Genomic DNA, 27348 nt, shown 5'->3' on the forward strand with positions numbered 1-27348 from the left:
GTTACTCGTGAGAGTAAAAAAAAAATTATTGAGTCAGGCACAAACATTTTTGAGTTGTGCAGCTCTCGTCTCGTGGCCATGTATATATAGTACACTTAAGCAGGCAGCTGCAATTGCTCCAGTGAGCTACTGTGTGGAAATAGCAGCTCCTTTGAATATACTCCAAGCAAATGATGTGAGTAGTTGAGCAGGTAAACACTAAGGCTGATGGCATTGTGCCTTGGGAGTCAGTCTCACTTTTTAGCTGCCTGGATACACTCCTTCTGTGGGATTACTAGAGGAATGTCTTTGATACTGTATTTAGCTCTTAATGGTAGACCGTAAGTTCTGTAACAGTAGCATGCAGCAAACACTGGAGACTGCATGTGTGATGCCAGCATAATTGTGAACAAATAAGAAGCCTTTCTTTCCTCAGTATGCTCTGTTACTTGCTGGATGTAAGATGCTTTATTTGCGTGAATATAACGTCATCACCAGCATCGTGCAATCGTGAATGTTGTGCAAGCAGAGGCCTTGGACGACTAATCCATGATGTTGCGATTGTAATGAAAAGGAACAAAACAGCGATTTGGACGATAGTAAGTGAAGACATCAGACACAGCGCTGGCAACGCTAAGTGCCGTTGTATTTGGCAACATTGAGCAGGCCCTTTTCAACGCTGCAAAACGGGCGATTACTATGGTGCACTGCCCCATAGGTCCGAATGTGCACATGCTGTTGCAGCTGCATACCAGATACTCTTGGACACCTCTGTGCCATCACTTTCATCCCACTTTTTATGACTGAAAACTCTTCGCAGGCCTGTGCTTCCTGCTGTTAAGAGGCAGGTTTTCCTGCTACGCTCAGTCAAATGTGGTTGAGACCACTTTAAGAAAACAAATTCAAAGGGGGGTTTATTTGCACACTTAGTTTTTTTGTTTATAATACAGGATGCCTTCTCAGCCTAATATTCCACCTGTCCCCCTTTGGAAGAAAAATTGGCTATGCATGCCTTCCTTAGCATAAATTCAGTGTTGTGTGTGTTTTTATAACGCTGCACAGAATAGACATTAGGTCAATGAATGATGAAAGCTAGAGTGGTTCTAAAGGTTAGAGTGATTCTAGGTAGTCAATGTGTGCTGCTTTGCTGTATAGAAATAACTTGTCGGAAATACCAAGTGCATGTCCAGTTTTATTAATCCACGATAAGCAGAGAAGCGCATGCAACCAAGGTGCACCATGCATCCCCTTTGTGTAAAGAAAAAGTTATATTTGAGCATTCGAGTTGTGTTCTGGGGCACAAGTACAGCTAGGAACCTGCGCCTATGTATTCCTGCATTTGTGAGTGGCAAAGGGCATTTTTAAACTTTTAGGTACATTTATTTTCACTATATTTGGTCATTGTGCACCTTTGGTGTTTGAGCTAACTCCCGAGTAAGATTAACATTCATGTTCTATACTGGCTGAAAGTGATGTGTGGATACGTAGTACTGAGGATTAGGGGGGCATCACTTGTGTTGTGTTCGTGATAACCACATCAATACACATTCGTTTTGAAATCCTCGAAGATATTGCACTGGCGTTTTAGAAGTTGAATGTTCTAGTTGCTTTACCAGTATTCGTGATGCTCATGTGTGCAATGCGACTGCTGTGTGCAGGAGTAACTGTGCAGCCAAGGCCACTGTAACCTTAATAGATTATAGGGAGCCAATAAAAGCAAACGTAATGAAAGAAAGCACACCTTCCAATCAGCATTACTCTTAATTCACCTACTTGTAGAATGCATTGAAATGGCACCTATTCTAGTGAGGCGTCGTAGTGAACGGGCGTCTATCGAGAGTATGCCTGGAAGTGATCGATTGACAGGTAGTATAATAGACGTAACATCTTCACAGCTGCAGTCTGTGTGAAATTCCTGCAAACGTGAAGAGTGGGAGTGGCATTATAAGTAGGTCCGTGTAACACTTAAGCCAAACAAAGGTTACTGCTTTGGAAGTATTGCTTGGTTTGAGAGATCGCAATGACAGTGCCTTGATTCAAACGAGTTGAATGATTTGTGGTGCTGGGGAATCCGTCCTGCCATGGGCCAGTTCGATAAGCTGTCTGTGTGTACAGCATCCGACTATGTCGGAAATGTATAAAGTTGTAGGGGGAAGGACATGGGGGTGGCTAGACTTATGTCAAGAGTGTGCAGCGTTCGAGGCCCATGGAGCTGATAAAAGTGCAAGTTTTATTACAGAACTGCTGCGCTCTGCGGAATTTCTGGAGAGTTGGTCACTTGTGCATATTAAAATAGGTTGTTGAAATAAAGCTGAAGAAAATTATTGCCTCTGCTGCTCTGTTCTCACTTGCACTTACTGTTGGAGAGTCATTCTGTATCGTAGAGCTGCTAAACGGGGTTTGACATTTTTAATAAATGTGCGCTGTGCACACAATGCATGTTTACAATTAACCAGGCCCATTGCAGAAATCCCTCTAGAAACACTGAGAGCCCTGGTTTCTTCAAGACTCGACATGGCAGTTATATGAGAATATTATCATGTACAGCACTGCAATGGCTTAGTTTCAAGCAACAAAAAACATGTATGGCAATGTATGGGCTCCTGGCACAATATAAGTTTTTTTTAGGGGTGTGCGAATATTCGAAATTACGAATATTTTTCGAATAGTGTTTGCTATTCGATTCGATTCGCACTGGAATTTTACTATTCGAACTCCCCCAAAACAAATACAGTCAACGTCCGATTGAAAATGACCCCTTCAGATTTTCAATATGCTTCACCTCACTACACTCTCGTATTGCGGCAAAGCAGCCTTTCAAGCTCCGTTACGGTCGAACTTAGCCAAGAGACAGTCCACGTCCGATTCGAAGTGGTCCCTAGATTTTCAATATGCTTCACCTCATCACACCTCGGTATTGCGGCAAAGCTGCTTTTAAAGTTCCGTTACGGTCGAACTTGGCCAAGACACAGTCAACGTCCGATTGGAAGTGGTCCCTAGATTTTCAATATGCTTCAGCTCATCACACCTCGGTATTGCGGCAAAGCTGCTTTTAAAGTTCCGTTACGGTCGAACTTGGCCAAGACACAGTCAACGTCCGATTGGAAGTGGTCCCTAGATTTTCAATATGCTTCACCTCATCCTACCCCGGTATTGCGGCAAAGCTGCCTTTCAAGCTCTGCTACGGTCGCAAATGTACTAACGCAACGAAAAGCTGGTTCCACCATGGAGATGAAAGATGTAGCAGAGGTGGGGGCTCAATTAATGATGTTTTGGACCTGAAATTTGGGCAGGAAGTCCGAAAAATTGGAAGCCGAAGCTTTTTAGTATCCGAAATTTCAGATGTTCTTGTATATCGACGTCTATGAGGCAGATTTGGAACTCCGGACTTGAAGGGAGCAAACCCTTGTCCGCCACATTAGTTGGGCTTCCACAGAAGTTGAGAGAGGGGGAGAGGCTGAGGAAATGGCATCTTTGCCTATCACGTGTAAAGTGTTGTCGGCAACACTTTGGTTGCACCAAATCATTTACATATATAGAATTCAGCCTCTACATTGCCTCATTCTTGATAAGACAACTATCAAACACCACCCCGCCAGTGTTTCATCAACCTAGCGAAAAGAAACACTTTCATGTTGCTATCTCATAAGAGTATGCTTAGGAATCCTCTATAACTTTTTTTCTGCAATTTCGCTTCGAAGTATTCGAGAAATATTCGAAAAATATTCGATTCGATTCGCACTCACACTTCAATATTCGAATTCGCTTCGCACCCAAAATTTTGCTATTCGCACAGCTCTAGTTTTTTTTTGTTACACATCTGTGTTTTTTATTTGACTAACCCACAGATAAATTTTTGAAAGGAAGACAAAAGAGGCACTGCCACACTAGATGCATGTTTTATTGTAACAAGCTTTTCTTTCTTTTTTACAAGTGTCGTGATGCTCTGGACAGTGAGGGCATTAAGGCACATAGACACTCCCTTGTACAATCATGTGACCATTTTTTTTTCAACACTCATTCACATATGAAACACTGAGCTCTGAAACGTCCGCACACAACACTGCCTCTCCAAAATTCCATGGTGGCAAAGTGTAAAGCTAAATAAATTAGGACTTCTCCATTAACCGGAACACCTTGTATGGGTTAGGAAGATCCATCGGCAAGAAACTTCAACAAGTGGCTTCCTCTGAACAGGAAGCAGTCAGCTGACAAGTAGGCTTGATAAAACTCTCTATGGCATTAAGCCAAAAACATATCCTCTACACCTCTACCTCGTCAAAGCATGCTCGCGTAGTAAAAAAAAAAAAGTACATGCCGCTACTTTCAGTTTTTACACTCTTTCTCTCCTTTCTAAACAATGAGGTATATTTACACGCAGCTTGCCTCTTGCAGTGGTACACATTTATATAAAGATGAGCAGCCTCACACACAAATGACAGCAGTTAACAAAAAGTAAAGTTCCTTGTGGCATCACTTGCCAAAACATGCAATCACGCACAAAGACTAGAATGTCCACACAAACTTTTCACAATTGGCAGCTTCAGCTTCGGGCAACGATGCTTCGAGGCCCTCCATGTCAATACCTGTGCAGAGAAGTTCGAGCAAGGTTTAAGTAAGATTGACGTGATGAATAAAAGAAAAAGTTACAGTTGCGCCACATGGATGAGGCAACGAATGCAATAGCAACAAATGGAATACAACAAAAAATTGGAGCAACAAAAAAACTTTGAGGATACTTGAGCTTCGCCTTCAGGTGTAGAACACAATAGCGTAATCGGGATTTGTTTGCACTGCCTTCTCAATCGCTAGTCTGGCTTTGCTTCTCGGTGGACACCTAAACCGTGCCACAAGAAAACGAATGTCTGTGCGCGTGACATTGGCCGTTTCAAACTGTCCTAGAATGCCTATTTCAAGTACAGTGGCAAATTACTGCATAGTGGGCTATGCCATAACTTTTCCTTTTGCAAATTGGCAAATTACCCAGTACGCGTCCGTAAGGCAACAGGTGCACCTGCACTGCTGCACAGTTTGTTGATGCTGTTGCTGCTGATGATTAATTACGTCTGTGTGCTTTGTACCGTATGTTGCCGATTGTAAGTCGATGTTTTTTTCATAAAATGGCCTTCCAAAGTTCGGGGGTCGACCTATACGCGGAATCGTAAAGTCGACTTATCTGTCAGGTCCGACGAAAGGTCGTCGTCCTCGGATTCCTTGCTACTCGACGCATCGATAAAATCAGCCGCAGAGGCAACGGAGTCGCGGCAACTGCTATCTCCCAACGCGCGCGCGCCGCTTCCGGAGCCGGACATTTTTGCGAACTGCTTGGGAAACAAGGTCTCAAAAGCAGCATTTCAAACCTTTGATAGAGGGCGAGCGATGCTCTATGAAAAAAAGAAGAATTTATCTTGCGATGCGTCCTTCAGTTTTGTTTTCATACAATAGAAAAGATTTGTTGACAAACCATCGTCGTTCCACAGAAAAGCTGGCAGCGCAGTGTGGGCTGGCAACAACACTTCGTGGGGAACTAAACCACATGACCAGTCACATGCGCCCACAAGCGTCTTCGCGTCTTTTTGCACTCACGCCTGTTCGCCATTTCTGCATTTCGCTTTGCTTGCAAGCACTGGTGTGCGCGATTTGTGACGCTGCCAAACGGACGCCAAGATGCCACCGCTACGCCAGCAACAGTACAGCGCTGCTTTCAAGTGGCAAGCGATCCTCTACGCAGAGTCAGAAAACAACGTTGAAGCAGGATGCAAGTTTGATGTGTCGGAAAAGTGCGTGAGGGAATGGAGAAAACAAAGGACCAAGATCTTCACGTGCGCTCAGGGGTGGAAGTGCTGCGCCATTTGCGCCACGCTGCGCCAATCCGCTTCTGCTGTGCCATCCTGCTCCAAAACGCAATATTGCGCCGAAACTGCTCCCAAGCGGTCTTTGGTGCACGGCCTCCGCGATGGGCTCCGGTGCGCTGCCGGAACCGATCAGCGAGGCTACGTTTGGTGCCTTCACGTGCCGCTGTCATCTGTGTCATGGCGCGCCTATGCGAGCTCATATCATCATCACATCCCTTGGCGCGCTCTCGTGACGTCGTCGAAGGCGCAAAAAAGCTAGCGAGCCTGTACAGGAGCTAGCTACAAGAAAGCAACGTTTTTAGATTCAAGAAAGTGAGTTGTCCGGCCATATTTCGATGGCGCCGGCGGCAACGGAGTTTTTTGGCGCGCTGCGCGCATGAGGCGGTTGCTGTCATCGTGGCCTGGGATTGCGAACATGAATAAAAGTAAGTGCGTTGACGCATCATAATGTCGAAAAGGTTCTATTTATTGCGAATATTTAATTTGATGTGAAGCCATGAGGATAGTGCGAGCAGCTGCCACGGACGTAAACGCGCGACCATTATTTAGAAACTTTGCAATAAGGAAACTGCTGTATAGCTGAGTGTGTAAGATGGATTTTGTGCCATAAGTCTGCATGAGAAAGAAAAATTTGTTTTATCCGTTTGCGGTCAATGAAGCCACTACCAACCGCGAAACCACTAACAAGGCTTCGGTTTGTGTAAGTCAGTTGGACCATTTCCGAAACTCATTTTCTTTAGTGAGAGCGTGCCATGTGGAGAATTTTTTTGCATTGCACACAAGCTGTTAGACATTATAAATGCAGCATGTAAATGCGCTCGTGCAGCGACGAGCTTAGTCTCGCCAGTGCGATTGGTCGCGTTGTTCGATTTTTGCTCGTCAAAACCTGCGCTCGGCTCGTGGTTGAATACGCTGTAGCTCGTACCATCCACTCGCCGCCGTTGCTGTGTGTGGTTTGGTATATGAGGTGGTGAGTGAAAAAAAATACAAAAAAGAATAAGATAGACGCTTGGAACGCTTATCACTCAGACGAATGTGAGGTAGTACGAAAACAGAACCACGCGATACTAATTGTGTGCTTGCGACATCTAGTATCATCGCACCTCATGTACCATATTTGCGGGCTGTTACGTTTGGCCTAAAAATTCATCGAGGCCGACGCTATTGAGCGTACAGCTGTCTACCGGAATGCTGTCTTTTCCCCCCGTATCGGCGCTTAGACGGAGGCAGGAATGCCAATTCTTCCTGGAGGAGCCTATGCCGAGCGAGCGAGCAGGTCGCCGTGGACGGATTTCCCAGAAAAAGGACGTCGGAATTCGGAGACCCCTTTTTGGCTTCTTGTTCTCTGCGTGAGATAGCACCGCGGGAGAGTTTCTCACCCAGCCACATCTGCCTTCTACCCTACCGCAGCAGGGAAAATTAACCCGTGCTGGAGGGAGCGGTCTGCGTGTTTTCCGGAATTCGACACACCCGCTTTATCGTGCGTTTTGGTCAGCGTGGGACTGCGCCGTTGAAGACGCTCCCATCAACCCAGGTGGGGCCTTCACCCGAGGCAGCCATCATTCAACACTTCTTCCAAGTATTGCTGGCAGTGGAAGCGGAGGTCATCGGCCCTTTCCCCTTTGGACTGAAACTCCTCGCCGACCTTCTCACCTACGAGTCTTCGGGGCGTGGCGAGTGTATTGTGTGACTCTTTGCCTCCTTTCGGGAGGCCGGACGCCAAGACGACAGGTTACCGGATTGGCGGGAGACGCTGACACCGGTTTGCCCGTGCTTCTGCAGTGACGGTCTCGGGGCTATAAAAGCCGAAGACTTTTGACGTTATCTCTCTGCTCTGCTCTCTCTTTTCACTTCAATTCCCTAATCATGTAAATAAATCTACGTTCCTTCTTGAAAGAACGCGCCTCCTCACTGGAAATCATCGGCTATGGGGACGGACAGCGGGAGCCAGCTACCGTAACAAGACCCGCCGAACCCGACTCCTTACAACTGGTTGGCAGTGGTGAGATGGACCTTGCGACATGGTGCTGCGTTTGTGGTGAGTGCTTGGTCTTTGCTATGACTTTGCAGGCTTCATTTTGCGTTTACACTTGAGTAGTGTAGAAGCTGGATTGTGTTTTTGTGGGTTAAGTAGATCACCTAGTTATGCGTAACGAGTGAGTTTAAGGGATCACCTAATTATGTGTGAGCAGGACCAAAGCAAAGCGGCAGTCATGGATTTGAGGACGATGCTGAAAGATGAGCTTTTGTTTGTGTGCGAGCATCTCGGCATCAAGGAAGATAATAAAATGGCAAGGACAAATATGTGGAAGCTGATTATTAGGGAATCCAGTGAGGAGGACATTAACGACGCGTTAGTAGCTTTCAAAAGATTTGAAGAGCGAGAAAAGAGAAGAGAGGAGAATGAAACAATGGAACATGAGAAAGAAAGAGAAAAACGTGAGAAAGAAAGAGAAAAACACGAGAAAGAAAGAGAAGAACGCGAGCGAGCCTTAGACGAAGAGATTGAAAGGTTGGAGCGTAAGGTTGAGGCAATGCGGCGGAGAAGTCAGACGTCCGCAGAGGTTGCGCACGAAAGGTGCGAAGAAGTGGCGAGTGCGGTGCACTTCAAAGCCACTGAGAGAGCCGCTTTTTGTGAGGTACCACAAATGAAAGGTACGCGTCTCTACGAGTGCGACATGCGCACGGAGCCTTCTGCGGAGAAAACCGAGAGACAGGTCGCAGATAGTGAAATCACGCCTGATAAATGTACGCGTTTTTCTGATTGTGCGAAGGCCGAGCAAATAGAAGACGAGACCGCGGCTGGTATCGAGTCTGAAAGGATTCCGAAAGGCACTCCGTGTGGGAGCGAGGCTGGTTCCAGCCACCCTAATAGGGTCATTGAGGAGTTGGAGACTTCCCTCGCACCCCAACACGTGAATGGCCTTCCGGAAGTCGAGAGAGAAGAGGACAACGCTAGTCCTAAACGTAGCGGTGACGCGACGCTCCAGAAAGACAGCGCTATCGCAGAGAGCCTCTCTAAAAAAGTTGCTTTTGATAGCGGAGGATTTACCCCAGAGTGTGATAGGGTAGAGAGCCATACTGTCGAGAAGGGCCCAGCTGTAGTTTTTGCAAATGACAGCACAGATCAATTGGCCCGACAGTGCAACGGAAAGGAGAAGTCGAATGACTTAAGCGAGAGAGAAAGCGGCGCACAAGCATCCATGAGCTGTGAAAATGCCGATGTCGCAACCCAGAGTAAAGTCCACTGTAATCGGGGAAATGTTCGCAAACGTCGCCGCAAAAAAAAAAAAAAAAAAAAAAAAGCGGACTCGTGCGGCGCCGCGAAGTGTTGAGACAGGTGGCACACGGCAGAGCGAAACACAGGACAGGCGAGCGGGCAGTTTGAGAAAACGTCCTTTGAGACGTACAGTCGGGTGCAAGCGACCGCCACAGCGCAGAAAGAAAAAGGACAGGTCATCGGCCAGTTCAGAGAAACGTCCTTCGGGGTGCGCAGTAAGGTGCAAGCGGCAAAAGAGGGGAAGCGGGGGAGAACAATGCGCATCCCCACGACGGAGGGTGCCTTCGACAGGTACAAGTTTGCGGGGACAACCATGTCAAGGTGTTCCTAGACGCAAGGCAGGAGGAGTAGAGCGCCGAGCGAGAGCAAACAAAAGGAGAGGATTGCCACTCTTTCCCCCGCGTCTCTAGCATCCCCTTCGCCTTTGTGAAGGAAGCAGTCTGAATTCCCGAATGAGGCGTGACGGCGAAGTTCAGTTTAAAGCGCGCGCTCATAGTAGTCTCTGGCGAAATGAAATGCCGCCAAGACCGCGACCGCCACGAGTACGACTAAAAAGAGGAAGAAAGCTGTAAGCTTGTCGGAGAATGTGACAGTTTGTCGAAATGGTTTTTTTGTAAGGTTATTCTAGTTTGATGTAGTGTTATTTTGTTATCTCCGACTGGTTTGTTTAGCTAAGCAGTTTCTTACTTTTGGTATTTTTAAGCGATGTATGTGTTTCTTTTATTAAGCCTATAAGCATTGTGCGAAATAGTTGTGGGCGCAATATTATGAGTAACTTGTGCGGAAGCAGTGACCCGCACGGAAGTGAGCTGACCGCGTAAGATCGAGTCACGGTAGTCATGTGTGAAAATTGGTACGACCGCTAATTGTGAAGCAGTGGTAGCGTTTGTCGAGCGGAACCGAATTTCACTTGTTTATGTTTTTATGTATAGCGCGAAGTAGTACACCGTCACACATTTTAAGGGGGCAAATGAGCAATTTTGACGAAGGTTTTAGACTAAAACCAAAGCGGTTTTTGAAATGCCCAGGTTTGGCGCTGAATGTGGCTGTTTTAGTGGACCACTGTCAGGATTGACAAGCATGTTGGGCCGGAGGTTCAGCACGAATCTAACGCAGATTACGTCAGGTGTTCCCGAGGTGTACGGCATCAAGAGTAATTTTCTTTACGTGTTGTTTTTCGTTAACATTTAGTTTCAGTCGCGTGTTTAGAGAAGTTGAGTTTCTAGGGATGTGGCGTACGGTTAATGATGTGGTTTAATGTTTCAGCGCTCTATGAATGCGAGCAGCGTAGCGCTAAAGAGCACAGCAGAACACAGTGCGTTCTTTATCAGTGGCTCTCAGGGACGGGTAGCATTGACCACACGAGCCTGTTAGTACGCGATATTTATTCCATCTGTTTTGTTTATTTTTATTGATGACTTACAGGTCGTGTGATCACGTAAGCTGAGCGTTACGCTTTACCGAACATTAAGGATAGGGACACGTTTCAGACGGTTGTATGACGCAGCTGAATCTGCTGTGAAAAAGTTTGCGAGTACGTCAGGTTGTGTTTCAAGTAGGTAATAGCGGCTACGTTTTGAGTTTATTTTGAGTGAGCGTAGAGAATACGCACAGATATCTTCTGTAGGTTTTAGGCAGCCTTCGTGTGAAAGCTGTGTTGTTGGTTGTTTTTCGTGTAGTTAGATATGAGAAGGTAACGCTACATATAGCAGTGCGGATGGTAGGAGCAGACTTGTTTTAAAATCGGTTGTTTCAGGGATCTAGAGCCAGATTATACCTGCTTTTGGTGTTGTTTTGCTTGGACGGCCAAAATGATCCAACTTGTAGGCATCTCCTCATCCATGAGTGTTGTAGCTTTGGCGGCACGAAATTCTGCCAAAATTTTAGAGTAGCGGGTTTTTCATTTCTTTGTGTGTTTTGAGAAGCCTGGGGAGTTTTTAGCGAGTCCAAGGCGCTTGATCGCGGCGTGGCATTGTGTTGTGTGGTTCGCTTTGCTGCTGTCGATCACTGTGAGGTGGTTTGGGAGTTCGTTGCGAGTTCGCAGTTGCGGTACCAAGTCAGGACGTCGGCCTCGTCACCAACCATTCTCTTCGTGCCCAGCGGTTGTGAGCGCTGGCCAGCCGAGATTTTCCGAGCGGCGGAGGAGCTGTTACGTTTGGCCTAAAAATTCATCGAGGCCGACGCTACTGAGCGTACAGCTGTCTACCGGAATGCTGTCTTCTCCCCCCGTATCGGCGCTTAGACGGAGGCAGGAATGCCAATTCTTCCTGGAGGAGCCTATGCCGAGCGAGCGAGCAGGTCGCCGTGGACGGATTTCCCAGAAAAAGGACGTCGGAATTCGGAGACCCCTTTTTGGCTTCTTGTTCTCTGCGTGAGATAGCACCGCGGGAGAGTTTCTCACCCAGCCACATCTGCCTTCTACCCTACCGCAGCAGGGAAAATTAACCCGTGCTGGAGGGAGCGGTCTGCGTGTTTTCCGGAATTCGACACACCCGCTTTATCGTGCGTTTTGGTCAGCGTGGGACTGCGCCGTTGAAGACGCTCCCATCAACCCAGGTGGGGCCTTCACCCGAGGCAGCCATCATTCAACACTTCTTCCAAGTATTGCTGGCAGTGGAAGCGGAGGTCATCGGCCCTTTCCCCTTTGGACTGAAACTCCTCGCCGACCTTCTCACCTACGAGTCTTCGGGGCGTGGCGAGTGTATTGTGTGACTCTTTGCCTCCTTTCGGGAGGCCGGACGCCAAGACGACAGGTTACCGGATTGGCGGGAGACGCTGACACCGGTTTGCCCGTGCTTCTGCAGTGACGGTCTCGGGGCTATAAAAGCCGAAGACTTTTGACGTTATCTCTCTGCTCTGCTCTCTCTTTTCACTTCAATTCCCTAATCATGTAAATAAATCTACGTTCCTTCTTGAAAGAACGCGCCTCCTCACTGGAAATCATCGGCTATGGGGACGGACGGCGGGAGCCAGCTACCGTAACAAGACCCGCCGAACCCGACTCCTTACAGGGCATATAACCGACACCAATAATTGACAAATCTCTGAAGGGAACTTGAAGCGAAAAGGTGGAACCGCATGGCGCAGTTTTTGGTGCGATTTACGCACGTTTGGAGGGACGCGCGTGTTTTTTGACGAACGCCTTCGCGAAATCGCGCTGTTGCGTCCCGAATGGCATGATTTCATGCGCTACTCTCGCGTGGTTGGAGGGTCGCGCGCGTCATTTTGACGAACGCCATCTCAAAATCGCGCCGCCGCGTCTTCCTATTCGAAGTGGAAAAGAAAACGCCTCGCGCGGCGCGGCGCTCGCTCGCTCGTCCGACAAGCGGAGTTTAGGGTGCAGACGCGTGTTTGCTTGGTTTCTTCCAGTGCCTCCAGATGGCGCTGACCTCCGCGCATTTCGAAGGAACAATTTGAAGCCGGCGTAGGCTTTTGACGCAAATGTAGCAACCCGGCAAACGTGGCGCGAAAACGCCGCTGCTGAAAAACGTTCATTGCGATGAACGTGTTTCATTTGTCAGCCTAGTCAAGTGTAGCTATTGAAAACATCGCTTATCTCGTTTTCCTGAGTCATTGCTCTATCACAGCTGTAATGTTTTAATGATAACACGTACGCGCGTGTGTATGTATATGTGTGTGTGTGTGTGTGTGTGTGTATATATATATATATATATATATATATATGTGTGTGTGTGTGTGTGTGTGTGTGTGTGTGTGTGTGTGTGTTAAGTGTGGTTGGTTCATCAGTATTGAAGTATTGAATGTTTTCTAAAATCTTTGCAATTTCTATCTTTACCAGAAATAAAAAAATTTAACAACAATGATGTTTGACCCTAGAATTCTGCTCCAAAACTAACTTGCATTGCTCCAAAACAAACATTTTGGTGCTCCAAAGCTGCTCCAAAACACTCAAGCCCGCTTCCACCCCTGCGTGCGCTGCTACACGCCGTTCCTTTCGCGGACCGAAGTCTGGACGATACCCTGCCGTTGAGGAGGCGGTTCGAGATATGGTTCTTGACCAGAGAAGCAAGAGCTTGAGTGTTTGCTACGATGATATTGAAGCAAAAGCACGTACTGTCGCAAAGGATATGTGCCTCCTGCAAACTGAGTTCAAAGTATCCAAGAAATGGGTCACTAACTTTATGAAGCGAAATGGCCTGAGCCTAAGACAATGCACAACTGTATGCCAAAGGTTGCCCGAAGCCTATGAAGAAAAACAGTGTGCGTTTCTTCGCTATGTGAGTGACCTGAAGGCAAAGCATTCATTCCTGCTGGGTAAAATCGGCAATGCCGACCAGACTCCTGTATGGTTTGATATGCCAAAGGGGAGCGCCAGGTTCGCCTGCTGACTACGGGCAACACGCACAACCGTTTCACTGTCATGTTGTGCTGTACGGCCGACGGGCACAAGCTACCCCCATTTCTTCTGTTCAAAAGGAAAACGATGCCAAAGAAAGAAAAGTTTCCGCCGAAAGTTATCATGCGGGTGAATGAAAAGTGCTTTTTTAACGATGAAACTGTCCTCGAATGGTTTCGTCTCTTGTGGTGCAGGCGCCCGGGTGCACTGCTGAAGCCCTGCAGCATGCTCATCCTGGACTCCTTCCGTGGCCACATCACAGATCGGGTGAAGAAAGCGGTAGCGGACTCTGGATGTGAGCTGGTCATCATTCCGGGCAGACTAACACCTATTCTCCAGCCACTCAACGTGGTGCTCAATAAGCCATTCAAAGACCGCATGTGCGCGTTCTACAACGAATGGCTCCAACAAGAAAACCCGAAGGCACCGACAGGGAAGCTGAAGCGCGCTTCTTTGAGTGAAGTGGCGCAATGAGTCAACGATGCCTGGTATGGACTGCCAACCGACATGGCCCGTGCAGCATTTTCCACGTGCGCCATCTCAGTACCACCGGCACCCCTTCCGACGGCGAGCAGCAGCAGTGGCTCACACGATAGCAGTGACCGTGACTGCGTCCTTCTCTCAAGCGACGGCGAGTCGTAAGCAATGTTTCACGGGCAAATAAATGTATCTTTGCATCACTCCCTCTCCTGAAAAACTTACTGGTGAGCTATGGCCGCAGCATGAGGCTGTGTTCAGAGTCAACTTTTTTTTTTCCTTAGAAGGGGTTGCAAGTTGGGGGGTCGACTTATAATCGGCAATATACGGTAATTCGTGGGCCTTTAAACCAACCACTCGGTGCGCAATTCACAAGTTTTGATGCCCGGTGCAATTCTACGCTTCGGCCACGCAATATTACATGCATTAAGGAGACTCTTCACGCTACATGACATTCGTATAGAGTTTTTTTCCGAAACAGTTCGAAGCACTGGCATGGCTCTGTGGTAGAACACCTGCTAGTTGTAGAGGTCCTGGGTTTGAATCCCACTCGAAACCGAACTTTCTCATTCTTTATTTATTTGCATCTATTTCGAATTTTCGCTCACGGACAACGCTGATTTTTCGCTCACAACCAATGACGCTGTGGCCGGACCTTCTGCGAAACGAGCTCTGTAACGCAGTCGCATTAAAACACTGGCGTAGGGAAACGCGGCCGCTGCAGCGAGCGAAGCAACCTTCGTGCTGTCTATTGCTTCAATGCATACCGAGCGGTAAGAGCACAGCACGTACGAAGGTAGGAGCTGTCTGCCAATGCGCGACTGCACTCGGCCGCTCAATGTACACAGCTCTTGCGGAGCTATGCAGCCCACCCTCCGGGACCCCCCATGGGCCTCTCATGCGACAGTAAACAGCCAGTTTCTTTCCTCTACTCTTGAGCTGCAACTCATCGGCTGCCCTCGCACACTTCACTCACACAGAACGTACGATGCATGGGGCGATAACACCGCCCTTGAACTTTATACAGAACCTTACGACGACAAAGATGTGCCTCGAGTGTCCACGTAATTGCTACCGCAATAATACATAAATGACAGGAAGGATTATATGATTTATATCCCCACTGGCTTGTACAGAAGTAGTCTTGCTTGTTGCTGTTGCAGGCCAAATACAGTGCATGTTTCCAAAGACCTTCTAACCCTTTGTGTGCAAGACAAATCTGTGATAATATATATAATGACCACTCACTTTTACAAACACCAGGTCTCGGAGTAACTGTTGCAATGATTTCTGGCAAGGAGGATGGCGATTTGCGGCAGAGTTTGATGAAACTGTGGGTCATGAGCTGCTGTGCAGATGGCCTGAATTAAAGAAAGAGCGAGATCACCGTAAGCGCACACTGAGCTGTCTGTATCACACGCAACCATGTATGTTTTGCAAGTGGGTGAATTGCCACTACACCGTGCAAGAATCACACAAATAATTGCGCGTACCTGCCCCCATCTTTAAAATTGCACCTGATTTGCACTGTTTGGGCAGGCCATGTAATTTAACAAAACATTCTGATTTCATAAGGAGGCACCGATACCAAAAAAGGGGATGCAGCTAGGTATGCTGCTGTCAACATAGTTGAAGGTCGTCTATCATGGGTTCTTGAAAGCATTCTTGTCAGTAAACGTTTCGTTTCATTTTACGACACCGATGACCAATGCTCAAAGTCGAGTATACACAGTATTTAAGTATGGAAGCATTGAAATTGCCTGTGGGGAGTTTAAATGACTGCAGAGGATTTATGTCCAGCACCCCCTGACTGACCACATGGGATGCTTAAAAATGAAAGGGTGACTGTTGCCATGAAAATGAGAAACTGGAGCACAGAATGGCTTGAAGAATCGGCAGTGTTAGGCGATACCCAAATCCATTGTGAATTTCCTACAAAAATGATTAGAGGAAAGTATGATGGCGCCATTTATTGGGGCTGCAAACATGGCAGTTTAGCAAATGCGGGATTGATGGGTGGTATACAGACTGTCGCCCAAACTTCATCCCTATGTTGTCAAACGAATCATATCTTCGCGAATTGATCATTTTCAGCCGAGTACCACTTTAAAAAAAGCAGCAGCTTTCGATGATTCTGCATGACTCCCTGCATTCATGCAACTGGGAAAATGTGATGTTTAACAAAAAGCAAAAATGATAATGCCATAAGTATATGTAGTACAAGATTGTAGAGAATAGTGTACCCACCTCAGTGTGGGATCCCTCTTCAGACACTGGTTGGTCAGGGACGTGAACTCATTGCCAAAGAAGTTTGCCTTTGATGTGCTCTCACCACCAGCCTTGCGCATGTCTGAAAATGAGCCAAACACGATGCTTTCACGCTTAAGTGAATGTGTTCCCATCAGCAAGTTCTAATACAATTACCTACTCCATTTCTTCTCAAGCATTACATTGCATAATTTAATGTAAGTATGCACTTCTGCTGAAGAGACAAAGGCCGAATCACTTAGCAATTGCTTCTGTATCATTGCAGGGGTGGAAGTGGCCTTGAGCCTTTTGGAGCAGCTCAGGGAGCAGAAATAAAGCTGTTTTGGAGAAACTTCGCAGCTGTAAAACGGGAGTTTTGGAGCAGCTTCGGAGCTTCAAATGGAGAGTTTTGGAGCAGTGCAAGTCTGTTTTGGAGCATATTTCTATTCACACCACACACAGAACTCTAAGCCAATCCGATTGAGTGACAACTGACGAACAGCGGCAATGCAGCGTAGCTGCAAGAACGCGAATCAATGATGAAACAGTACAGCGTTTTCATGCATATAACCCACCCCTGCATACAATCCCCCCTCCCCCTCTGTAGCACCAAGAAAAAGACGTATCCTAGCACAATACCTGCATTACTGACCACATAATACAGGCTTTCTATCATAAATAATAATAAAAAAAAAACAACAATAGGCCATATTTATCCCACTTTTTTTTACCTGTACATAAATAGTACACTTACGATAAGGAGAGGGGGACTGTTCTTGAGGTTATACTTTGCACACATGATCACTTCTGACTGATCTGTGTGTTGTACTTGTTTGTTTGAAATGCCGAAATTTGGCGAGAAGCCCCTTAAATTTACTAGGGATGTGTGAATAGTAAATTTTAGGTTTGAGGCAAATTCAAAGCAAATAATTTTGAATTGAGTAGTTCGAACAGTACTATATATCACATATAAAGAAAAATGAGCATATTTGTCATGACCGAATTAACCTGCACAATATTTTAAAAAATGTCGTTCTTTTTGGTTTGAAGTGAAGGGGAAGCAACTTTAAATAGCAGCAGGATTTGAATTTCAGTAGGATGCAAGTGATAACCGTTAAAATATGTTACATTTTAATATTTACTATACTTAGAGCATATAGGCCCATTTAACAAGCTTTTAAACTCAGAAATATAATTAATCGACACGAGGGTAATATGTTCATTTAACCTTAAGCGGAGCTTCGTGGCAGTGTGGATTTTTCCTGGATAGGTGCTTTCACGGCATAGCACGCGTATGCTGCTGTGAAACCACCTTTACAGAGGTTTACATGTGGTCTAATATACGACTATTCGTTCATTGCGAATACTTCGAATAATTCAAATTCGTGTCTGAGCAAATTCGTATACTGTAATATTCGTTTGAATATTTGAAGTGCTCGAATATTCGCACATGCCTAAAATTTATATATGGTGATCCCAACGAGCAAAAATTGAGTATACAGTAGCAATGTCTTTAATGGGTGAGAGCGGGGAGATCACTGAAAGGCTGTCTAAAATGCATTTCAAGTTTCGGGTAGCGATGATAACATACTGGAGGCTATGGTAGAGCTCTGGGAGAATCTTCATAGATGCGCGAACTTTGGTAATACCTTGGCTTGAACTGGGCTTGTGCTGTGGGCCCGTCGCAGACCACGGTGCTGGACAGCTTTGGCACGCAGCCCTGGATCTTGGCCAGCAGCACTTGTGTGGGTGCCATGTCTGCGAAGGGAGCCACGCCATTGGCCAGCTCCAGAGCCGTCACGCCCACGCTGTAGATGTCAGACTTGGAGTTGTACCCCATCAGGTTCTGTGCCGCGCACGCAAGTGGTGCAGCTCTGAGCCCCGTTGCCACAAGAGCAAGTACGAAGTCCACTTCCAGTTTTCAACTAAAATTATTCAGTACACTTCCACAAGTAGTACAGCAAGCTTCTAGGCAAAACTATTCCTGGCGTAAAATTACGGCCAAATCACGGTGTAAGAATATACTCAGGTGATGACACTCTTCCCCCAACGCATGGGAAACCGCAATCCACGCGCGTCCAGATAATGTTCGGGTTCTTATCAGATGACTTGCAGTTTCATCGGCGCCGTCTCAGAGGGCGCTACGAAAAGCGGGGCAGTCGTCTCCATAGCAACGCGCATGCTGCTGATAACGTGCATTTTTTCTTTGCCTTTTGCTGGATAATGTGCATCCGCCAAGCGGCGTCGTGGGGCGAAATCGAGAGAGTAACAGGAGAGGGCACGGCGAGCGCGGCGGCGATGACGCAGCACCACCGTGGTTCGGCTACTCGCGGGCGCTCTCCGCCTCGAGCAATTATATGGCGCACCGCTCAACGGACCCATGACCGAACATTATCTGGCCGCTTAGGCGCGCGCAGTGTCAACACCTGAATATTCTTACACCGTGGACCAAATGTAGTTGACTTTCACTAACTCGACACGTCCACCTTTGTTACTCATGATTTGTCAGTCCCCGCTTCATTACTACATTCCGAACTTCAAATATACTACCTTAAGAAGAGTGGACATTTGTCTTTGTTGGTACTAGTACATATACCTCGAATGAAATGCAAAGAACACATGGATAGATGGAGACCACTGCAGATGTGCTGACTCAAACTGACTGCTCAAACTGATAGCCAACAATTGGGGTAACCTCAGAAAAGCCTGCCATGTAAGTGAAATAGTATTAATGGAGAGGTCCTGGGACAGCTTTAGTCCAAGCTGCCCTAGCAATGTTTTCTTAACACTTTTGATAGTTTGGCATTCGGTTGATTGGACATTTTTTCCAGTCTCGTGAAATCTGAATGAAGAAGTTTTTACAGCATGAAGATTGCGGGCATGACACAGCGACATTTGGATTTGGCACAATGACTGCTTGCTGGCACATGCTTTTGAAAGATGACTGGCATTTTGGAGCTTGCTTTCAACTAGCTGTATACTGGATGGCAAGAAGCTTGCATGACAAAATTAATCAGGCTATGGCAATTCGGGCTCTAGACTGTCTCGAGATCCACACAGTGTAGGGAAGGGATCTGCCGTTATCTCCAAGGCCATGTTGTACAAGCGTACTAGTGGCGCACTTAGTAAATGTATAGAATGCTTGCACAGGTGTTCACGTTTCGTTTAACAGTGAAGCTGTTCTTAGTCAAGGTTTTCTTGTCTGATGATGGCGAAGAGCTGATCACGTGGCCTCGCAGTGTGGCGAGAGTAAGGCTTAGTAGGAAAGGAAGGGCTGCGCCGTGATGCGAGAGGCGAGGGCGGAGCTTCGGAGCAAACCATTTGAGAAACAAGCAGAGATGGGGTGAGGGTGAGGCTCAGTGGAGTATAAAGGAGCGTGTCAGTGTCAGTGTTTACGAGTGTGCGCTTTCAGAACTGCCGAGATTTCTCGTTCTAAAGCTGCCCGACCTGAGCATCAGCGAGAACTGGCGCGGAAACGAGCACAACATCGCTGGGCCGATCTCAATTTTCGCACTAGAGAGGCCGAAGCTAAGTGCAAGCGGAGGAAATTAGACCTAGAGCTTCGAGCAAGAGATGCAATAAAACTATACTACCACCTCAAAGCTTAACAAAGATTGTTTAATAAAGAGCAGTGATACAACATATCTGAAAGACTTGAAAAACAAAGAAGTGCGACAACCGGACGAAGGGAAGGACCACCGGCTTCGCTGCTCCATCAGTGTCTGCGAAGTAGACCTGGCTGAATTTTAGTGTTTTTTCATTAACCTGACTCCACTCACTGCCGGGTAAAGGCCTTTCCATGTTTTGCCAATTAACCTGGTCCTGTGCATGCAGTGGCCATAGTTATCCCTGCAAACTTCTTTATCTCATCTGCCCACCTAAGCTCCTGCCTGCCCCTTGTGCGCTTGCCTTCTCTTTGCATCCAGTCTTTTACTATTAATGACCTGCAGTTATCTTGACTTCGTGCTACATGCCCTGCCATCATTAAGGCCCATTCACACCTGAGGCTAGCACCGGTCGTGTGACCATGTGTGACTGGCAATCAAAAAACGACTCAAGGACAACAGATGTTCACACCCACTTGGGACTTATACCCGTCACCACACGCAATTCACGTCTGCTCGCATTGCTATTGCCCCGTAAAATAAGCTGGCGTCCTGTTCCTGCACATCTGAGTGGTTCAGAGGTTTGTGACTGCAATCGCGTGGCTGAAAAATCGAGCAGTGAGCGATTGAGCAGAAGTACTCACTTTGCGACTAATGCGGCCATTTGCGGCCAGTCGCTTTGCGAATAACTTCGTCTAGCGACTGGTGCTTGTCGCAGGTGTGAATGAGCCTTCAGTGTACCGTACCATAAGCCAGACTAGGTGCCTAGTTTACTTGAACTCAATCCACCAAGCTTGAGCCTTGCTCGCAGTTGAAATACCATGTGCAAGAATGCTACGGGGATAAGGATTTGCCCATACCTGCTCTAGGACCTCAGGGCCTAGCCAGTTGAGGTTCTGGATGGCATGCTGTGGAAAGGTGTGTATTTTTGGACGCCACCGGCCGCTCTCTACGACACTGCAGCAGTAGCGAAAGCCTGACAGCATCACTTTGCCCTTGCTTGACAGAAGTAAGTGGCTTGCCTTGACACTCCTGCAGAAAGGAATACGTACATGTGTCACGAAGACTGCCAGCAGGTTTCAAATACACTTGTAACAAATGTTCTGCAGCCATAGATGGTGTTAAGCGAGAGGAAAGGAAGCGTCCCTTAAAAAAAGAAGCAAACGCAATGAATGTGATGTGCAACAACACAAAAGATTTACTGAGGTACTTCACTGCATGTTCACGTTTGCACGGCACTTGTGGGGCACACACTGAGAGGAAAGCTGCCACCATAAAATGTATTGTGATCGTAGTTTGACAATGTACTGAATATTGGTGCAAAGAGATTGTATTTTACTAGAAATGATTACTAAGTAAAGAAGCATAGCTGAGCGGAATCACTTCTAGTGTTCTTGATCACGAACATTGCTACTGTGAGGCTGCACTAAAACAGATCGTATCAACAAGGTTTTGTTGCAATTCATGATCCTCATTTAACATATGAACGTTATACTATATCCCTAAACAATTTTATTTTGTGTGTTATGTTGCTGCTTCACCATCGCTCACATAAAAGTGTAGCGCTGCTTCACGGCAACACCTGTGATGCAGCAGTGAAGCTGCTCCACAGGACAAAATTCAGGCAGTGCTCGCAACCCATCTTAGCATTTAATAAGCAGCTGAGACTGGTAGCAAGGTATATATGGTATTGTGCCAAGAGAACATGCTTACCTGTGTATGTAGCCTCTCGTGTGAATGTAGTGAAGTGCTGTTACTAAGTCCTTCAATATGAAAGACACTGCATGTTCTGGCAAGCCTGAAGGAAAGTGAGTATTGAGGATATCCCTGACTGACCCTGGGAAGGAACAACAGCAAAGAACAAAGTTTCGTATGTGGTTGCACCTGCTGAAATGCAGTTTTTGTGGAGAAGAAAAAAACATGCACTCACCATATGTCAAGAGCGGCATCACAGCCCATAGTTCACTGCCTTTCACTAGTGTGCAAAAATATGGAATAACATTTTCGTGCCTTAGTTGGCGGACCACAAATATTTCATGCTAGAAGTAAGGAAGAAAAAAAAAAAGAAAAGAAAAAGGAACGCAATGTTAATGTTTGGTACCTTGGAAATCAAAGCACTTTTGCAAGTGTCGAAGACTGACAAGCCATGTTGCAGTTATGAAGTGTTTACTTCACAGGCCGGTAACTGAAAATTCACATACTACTAGGGGTAGGAGGGAGTCACATTTCTTTAGTGAAGCACCTACAACATGGCATGAGTTCGAGGCTTATTTTCCAGCAATGGCAGCCATAGAGTTTCCTAAAATTAACTAGAGGGGACTCTGGCACTGCGATCGTTCAGTCACCATGGGAATGATGGGCAGTACATGGATTTACCTAGTCTTCGTACTTGCGGGCTTCGAACGCACTTGTGGCTTTGTTTATTGCTATGTTTTGGTTTTCTTTCGGATAAAAGAATGGATCGTTGTGAACTTTGTGACCAGATTTGAATTGGTGAGCCTAAAAAGGTTAAAGTGGTGAAGAGGAACTGATGACTTTTGCTGTTTTGCAACAAAGCGGATGCGGACGACGCGGAGCCAAACGGAGCCGAAAAAACGAAGTTTAGACAAATCCGTGTACTACCCACCATTCCCATGCTGGCTGAAGTGCCATGCGTTGCAACTCCCATAGACACTAGCGCCAGAGTTCCCTCTAGTAAGTACTGTATGAAACTATATGATGGCAGCTACATTCTGATAGAGCACAAAAAATGCTTGTGTTTAAGTGCGCATCTTAATGTAACTCTGGCCCCAGCAAGAGGTAACAAAGGGACCGCCAATACGCCACTTCACACAGCCAACTGCTTTCGGACACTACTCCCACAAGCAATATCTTAAGCAACACTTCAGGATATTCAGCCAAAAAGAGACAGCTTCTGCTTTGAGTATAACAGCTGCAATAGCACTCACTTGCACTTGCTCGAAGTTCCCACTACATGCTTCCAAATTTGTTCGCTTCACAGCCAATCGATGACCAGATGGAATGTGCTTAACAAGGGACACCACTGCAGTACTGTAGAGTCCTCTCCCTGAGGGAAAGTTAAAAGCAAACATTGCTGCTGAACGACTGAAACAGGGGCCGTGAGACTACAACACACAACTTCCGGATACCATGCTGGCTACTGGCAAGTGGAAAGCTAAGCATAAAGTAGTGATTAAGTCTGAGCATCAGTCCATCATCGTGTGTCTAAAATCAGCTGGCATCAGGTAAAAAAAAGTGCCTCCCCCCCCCCCCAAAAAAAAAAACTGTCTCAAAGGAGCATGAACTTAAAACAGCATAGCAAGAAGCTGGGATCACAGTGTCATGTATGCTTAAAAAAATCAAATGAAAATTACAGTGCTCTGTTCACTGATTGTATATCAGCACCTTGCATTCGAAGTGTAGTGTTACTAAAACTCAATGCCTCAATTTCATGTGAAACTACCTAGCTGAAGCCAATACAGTATGATTAAGCCAAGCCAAGACCACCAAACTGTTCCATTAAGTGCTTCAATTTAACTAGGAGCACTTCAGTTACAGTTGGTTGCTGCAACTCATAAGAAGTGCAGGTTGTATAAGAACACAGGGCTAACTCACATTCAAGAAGCATGCAATAAAGCTAGTGGCAACAAGTCAGTAAAACATGGTGTGGTGTCTCTGGACTAAGCATTTCCGAAGTACATGAATGAGTTATGGATAAAACTGCTGTCAGTGTCCGTTTCGGAGGCGTTCACAGTTCAGCACTCACCGATCACAGAAAGAAGTTCATAGTTGTCTACACTAGCTTCATACTTGATCATGTCCGGATCCTTCTGCATGAGTGGGATTGCCTCGGAGAAATTAGAGGCCTCGGACTGAAGAGAAACGATTAAGAGCATCAGATGACACAGAGCATGAGTAGTGACCGAGACGTGTTTGAGACAGCTTCCCATTTCATTACTTTCAGAGTGATGTTCCTAACCTTGTAAGCTTGCTACTGTGAAACGCTGGTGCAATAAACCGAGTTGCAATTTGTTCCTCAGACTGTAAACATGCTGCAGCTAAGCAATACGTAACAAGAAACATCTCATCTTACTTCATTATATTCAGTGCCTGCGTGGCACATCCGACATTTAACAATGCACTGACAGAGCAATTAAAGAAAAAAGTGATCATAATAAGACATACCTTAATTGTACTACCTACATGGTAAGAAAAGAATGTGTGTTATTTGCTGGCAAAAAACTTTTCGCAATATTAAACAGGAGAAAAATTTGGGCTAGCTCACAACTATGCATTAACAATACATGTAAACAAAAACAAGAAAACAAAAGAAATTATAGGATCATAGATGCAGCAGTGTGTTTGGTACTTGAGCATTTCGGGCTCACCGTTTGATACAGCTTAGTTGTACAGCTCAACATGCAAACCGTTAAAATATCAAAATTATTTCCACTACTGCCTTATACAGCACGAACAAGACAAACAGATTCGACCAAAGGGCAACCATAGAATGCACCTAGCGCGGTAATCGGCCATTACACAATCTGCTAGGATCAACAAGACACAAACAATGAACAGGCTGTTTAAAAGTACATGTGCGCAACCTGCCTCCTACCGTGGACCACAAGTTTGAGACAATTTGCTTTCAGCACACGTTTCCTGATGAGCCGGCTGCCGCTATTTACTCTTGCTCCAAGACCAGCCTCGCGGCTCGTTTTCTTTATCTGCTACTTGACCCTACGTCAGATAAGCCTCGGCAGTCACTGACGTGCCTAGTGAAGATGTGCTGTACCACCACTAATGGCCATTCACTCACTGCTGTTGCTTTACAAACTGTTTAGTGACGTCAGCAGCAGGCAATGAAATCACAACCCAAGGCTATTCCGTTTCTTGACATAATGTCAACAAAATGTGCAACTATAGCAACACGACCTGTGCAAAGCTCATACAGTTGATGTGCTCAACCGTACTTCAGCCTGGTATGCGTGTATATGCATTTACCGCATTACGGCTGTAGTGCTTGTGACATTGTGTCTGGCCGAGATACACATGAATCATTATTATCCTGCTGCATGCATCCCTTAGCAGTAAATAAGCAAACACAATGTCAACAAAATTCAAGCTTGAACAACTTGTGAATGACTACAGCATACTGTTTCCTTTCGATGTTTACTAATATTTGTAACGTGTTTAAATTAGGCCCCAACGAATAAGTCTAGAAGAGTGAAACGATGATGACAGCTTACAGGGTGATTGGACATCACACTTTGACATGTAGACATAACAGGTGTTAAGATCACACTGTTCTTGTTAGGACTTCAACTTATGCTGGCGGCTCGTGTAACAAGTTGGTACTGCTGTCGAAGTCATCAGGTCGTCAGATAAGCAGAATGAAACAGCAGAATTACAGTAGAAGCTCTGCACACTTTAACCGAGGGCAGCCTAACGAAATATCACAAATATCACTCTTACTTTCCTTTGTATTTCGGAACGGTGGCCATGTCATAATGGCAAATATTTGCCGCACACCAAGCCTCTAGTTTATTTTTTAAAACTGTGTTGCTCGAACTTTGCTCAGCAATGTACACATGAATGAGAAACAAGCGTTTTGTCGCAAAATGGCTATGATCTGTCCACTTCTCACACTTTTTTCTTTGTTGCCCTGTTGCTACATCTAGAATTCTTTTCACCCACCTAGACCGACTTGTGTCAAAGATGCTTACGTTTAAGTTGGCCTTTAAGTGCTTCGAAATATAGACAACAAATCATGGCAGTTTCGGAATATGGCCCGTATTTCGTGTGTGAGGCATGTGAAGCAAGTTGGCTACAAGCGAGGCATAGATGGATCGCAGCCCTTGAACCTTAACATTGTTCCAAGTAGGCAAGAGCTATGGAAAACAGCAAATAAAGAGGTGGACAACAAAAACAGGCAAAAAGAGAAGCAGTGCGCAACTTACAAGAACTTAAAGGCGAAGGAGAACAGCAGGCTTGAGCAACGCTGAGGCAAACGAGAGAGGGAAGAGATACAAAGCGGGAAATGGGAACGCTGCACCACAACATTCGTTAGCTCAATGCCGCACTCATAACTCACATAAGTCAATATTGTGCTTAAATTACAATCCAATGTACAGCATTCTGCTTGTGTGTTGCCTAAACATTCAAGAAGTGGAAAGTATACACCGGAAAATAAAGAATCCTGAGTATTCAAAAAGAAAGCACGGTTTGATTTACGGACTGCACAGTCAACGAGGTTGCATACAACCACGCTCAGCATTTCTGGTCAAATTATCCTGCTGTGTAGGCGTCACAGAATGCGAATGCAGCTTCGAGGCACATGGATTAGCAATCAGGATTGGCTACCACATCAAGTGTCATAAAACCTAATCATCTAGAAGAGTACATTCAAGTGCAGGTTCTCCTCCTCATGATGAATGGACCATCACGTGTATACAAGCAGGAATGTTAAGCAGTAGGCGATTAGCCAAACACAGCAGTGGCGTGAAAGGGTCTATGTAACAGGCTTTAGAAAGAAGCGTGACTGCATCATGCAAATGATTTGCAATGCAAGAAGGGAAGCTGAGGAGCTGTTAAAAGAAGCATACTCGGTACTTTAAACCCACACACAAATAGGCACTACTCAAAGTCCTTGCTATATGCATACAGTACTGCATCTGTCGAGCAAGATCAAGGTTTGTTGGTTTCCGTAAGCGAAAGCACTGGATACTGTCTAAGTACATGAGAGTAAAGACGATTTTTTTCTTTAAGCACTTCACGCAACACGTAAAGTGGTCGGAAGAACCACATTTTGTTTGCTAATACGGCGTTTTTCCACTTCCAACATAAGCAACATTAGCGTACTCGCTTCTGCATAGGAGTCAGTTGAAGCTGCGCAATCGGCAAAGCAAAAGCGTGAAAACGCACCAGGTGCTGGTACAGTGACTCGTCATTTGTGTGGTTGTCTTCCACAGATGCGACTTCGTTGCGTGAACTTCTACAACGGCAATCGAACTGTGCAGAAGAGAGAAGAGAAAAATAATTCAGTAAGAACATCAGGGATCTTGCCTGAAAGGCTCGCCTTACCAGACATGACATCGAACTGCTTCAGTATACAAGCGATTCCCGTGAAGAGGAATTCATATAGCCGAAATATGTAGTTTCCGGCGACGGGCATTTAAGAAACCTTGGGGAGCCGAGCGTTGCGAAGGAAGGGAGGAAAAAAAAAAAGACCGGGAACGGTTAGACCGCGAACGAAGCCGCACGATTATGCTCTGCTTTCTGGCTACAAACGCGCCGTTTGTGGCCCGCAGAAGAGACATGCACCTGTGATAAACATGCACGAGTACACAAACAAGAAAAAAATAAATAGCATCATCGCATCCCACCCTGTGCTACCTAGGGGACATTCTTTTTTCCGTCGTCTAGTTCACCACACAGCCGCGGCGAAGCGGATAAACAGCACGGTCACTCAAATAAACTTGCGCCGCACAGCTTCCCAGCGAAGCAACGCACAAGAATAATATAGCTTCCTACACGGAGTTACCACTTACC

The 27348-nt window shown here is 46.1% G+C and overlaps 1 protein-coding gene across 1 annotated transcript; it reads right to left on the bottom strand.

The window, feature by feature from the left end:
• Positions 1 to 3859: 3859 nt before the first annotated feature.
• Positions 3860 to 27348, bottom strand: LOC119394028 (STE20-related kinase adapter protein alpha). Its single transcript, XM_049415596.1, has 13 exons — positions 27183 to 27348; positions 26881 to 26980; positions 26722 to 26808; positions 23567 to 23672; positions 22749 to 22867; positions 21731 to 21839; positions 21514 to 21637; positions 20661 to 20832; positions 17857 to 18041; positions 16984 to 17002; positions 16196 to 16287; positions 15197 to 15309; positions 3860 to 4565 (listed from the first exon to the last, which is right to left on the bottom strand). Exons 2-13 carry the CDS (start codon positions 26890 to 26892, stop codon positions 4486 to 4488), a joined length of 1218 nt encoding a protein of 405 aa, XP_049271553.1. The 5' UTR covers positions 26893 to 26980; positions 27183 to 27348; the 3' UTR covers positions 3860 to 4485.

This window comes from Rhipicephalus sanguineus, chromosome 5, assembly GCF_013339695.2.
Source record: "Rhipicephalus sanguineus isolate Rsan-2018 chromosome 5, BIME_Rsan_1.4, whole genome shotgun sequence".
Taxonomy (NCBI): Eukaryota; Metazoa; Arthropoda; class Arachnida; order Ixodida; family Ixodidae; genus Rhipicephalus; species Rhipicephalus sanguineus.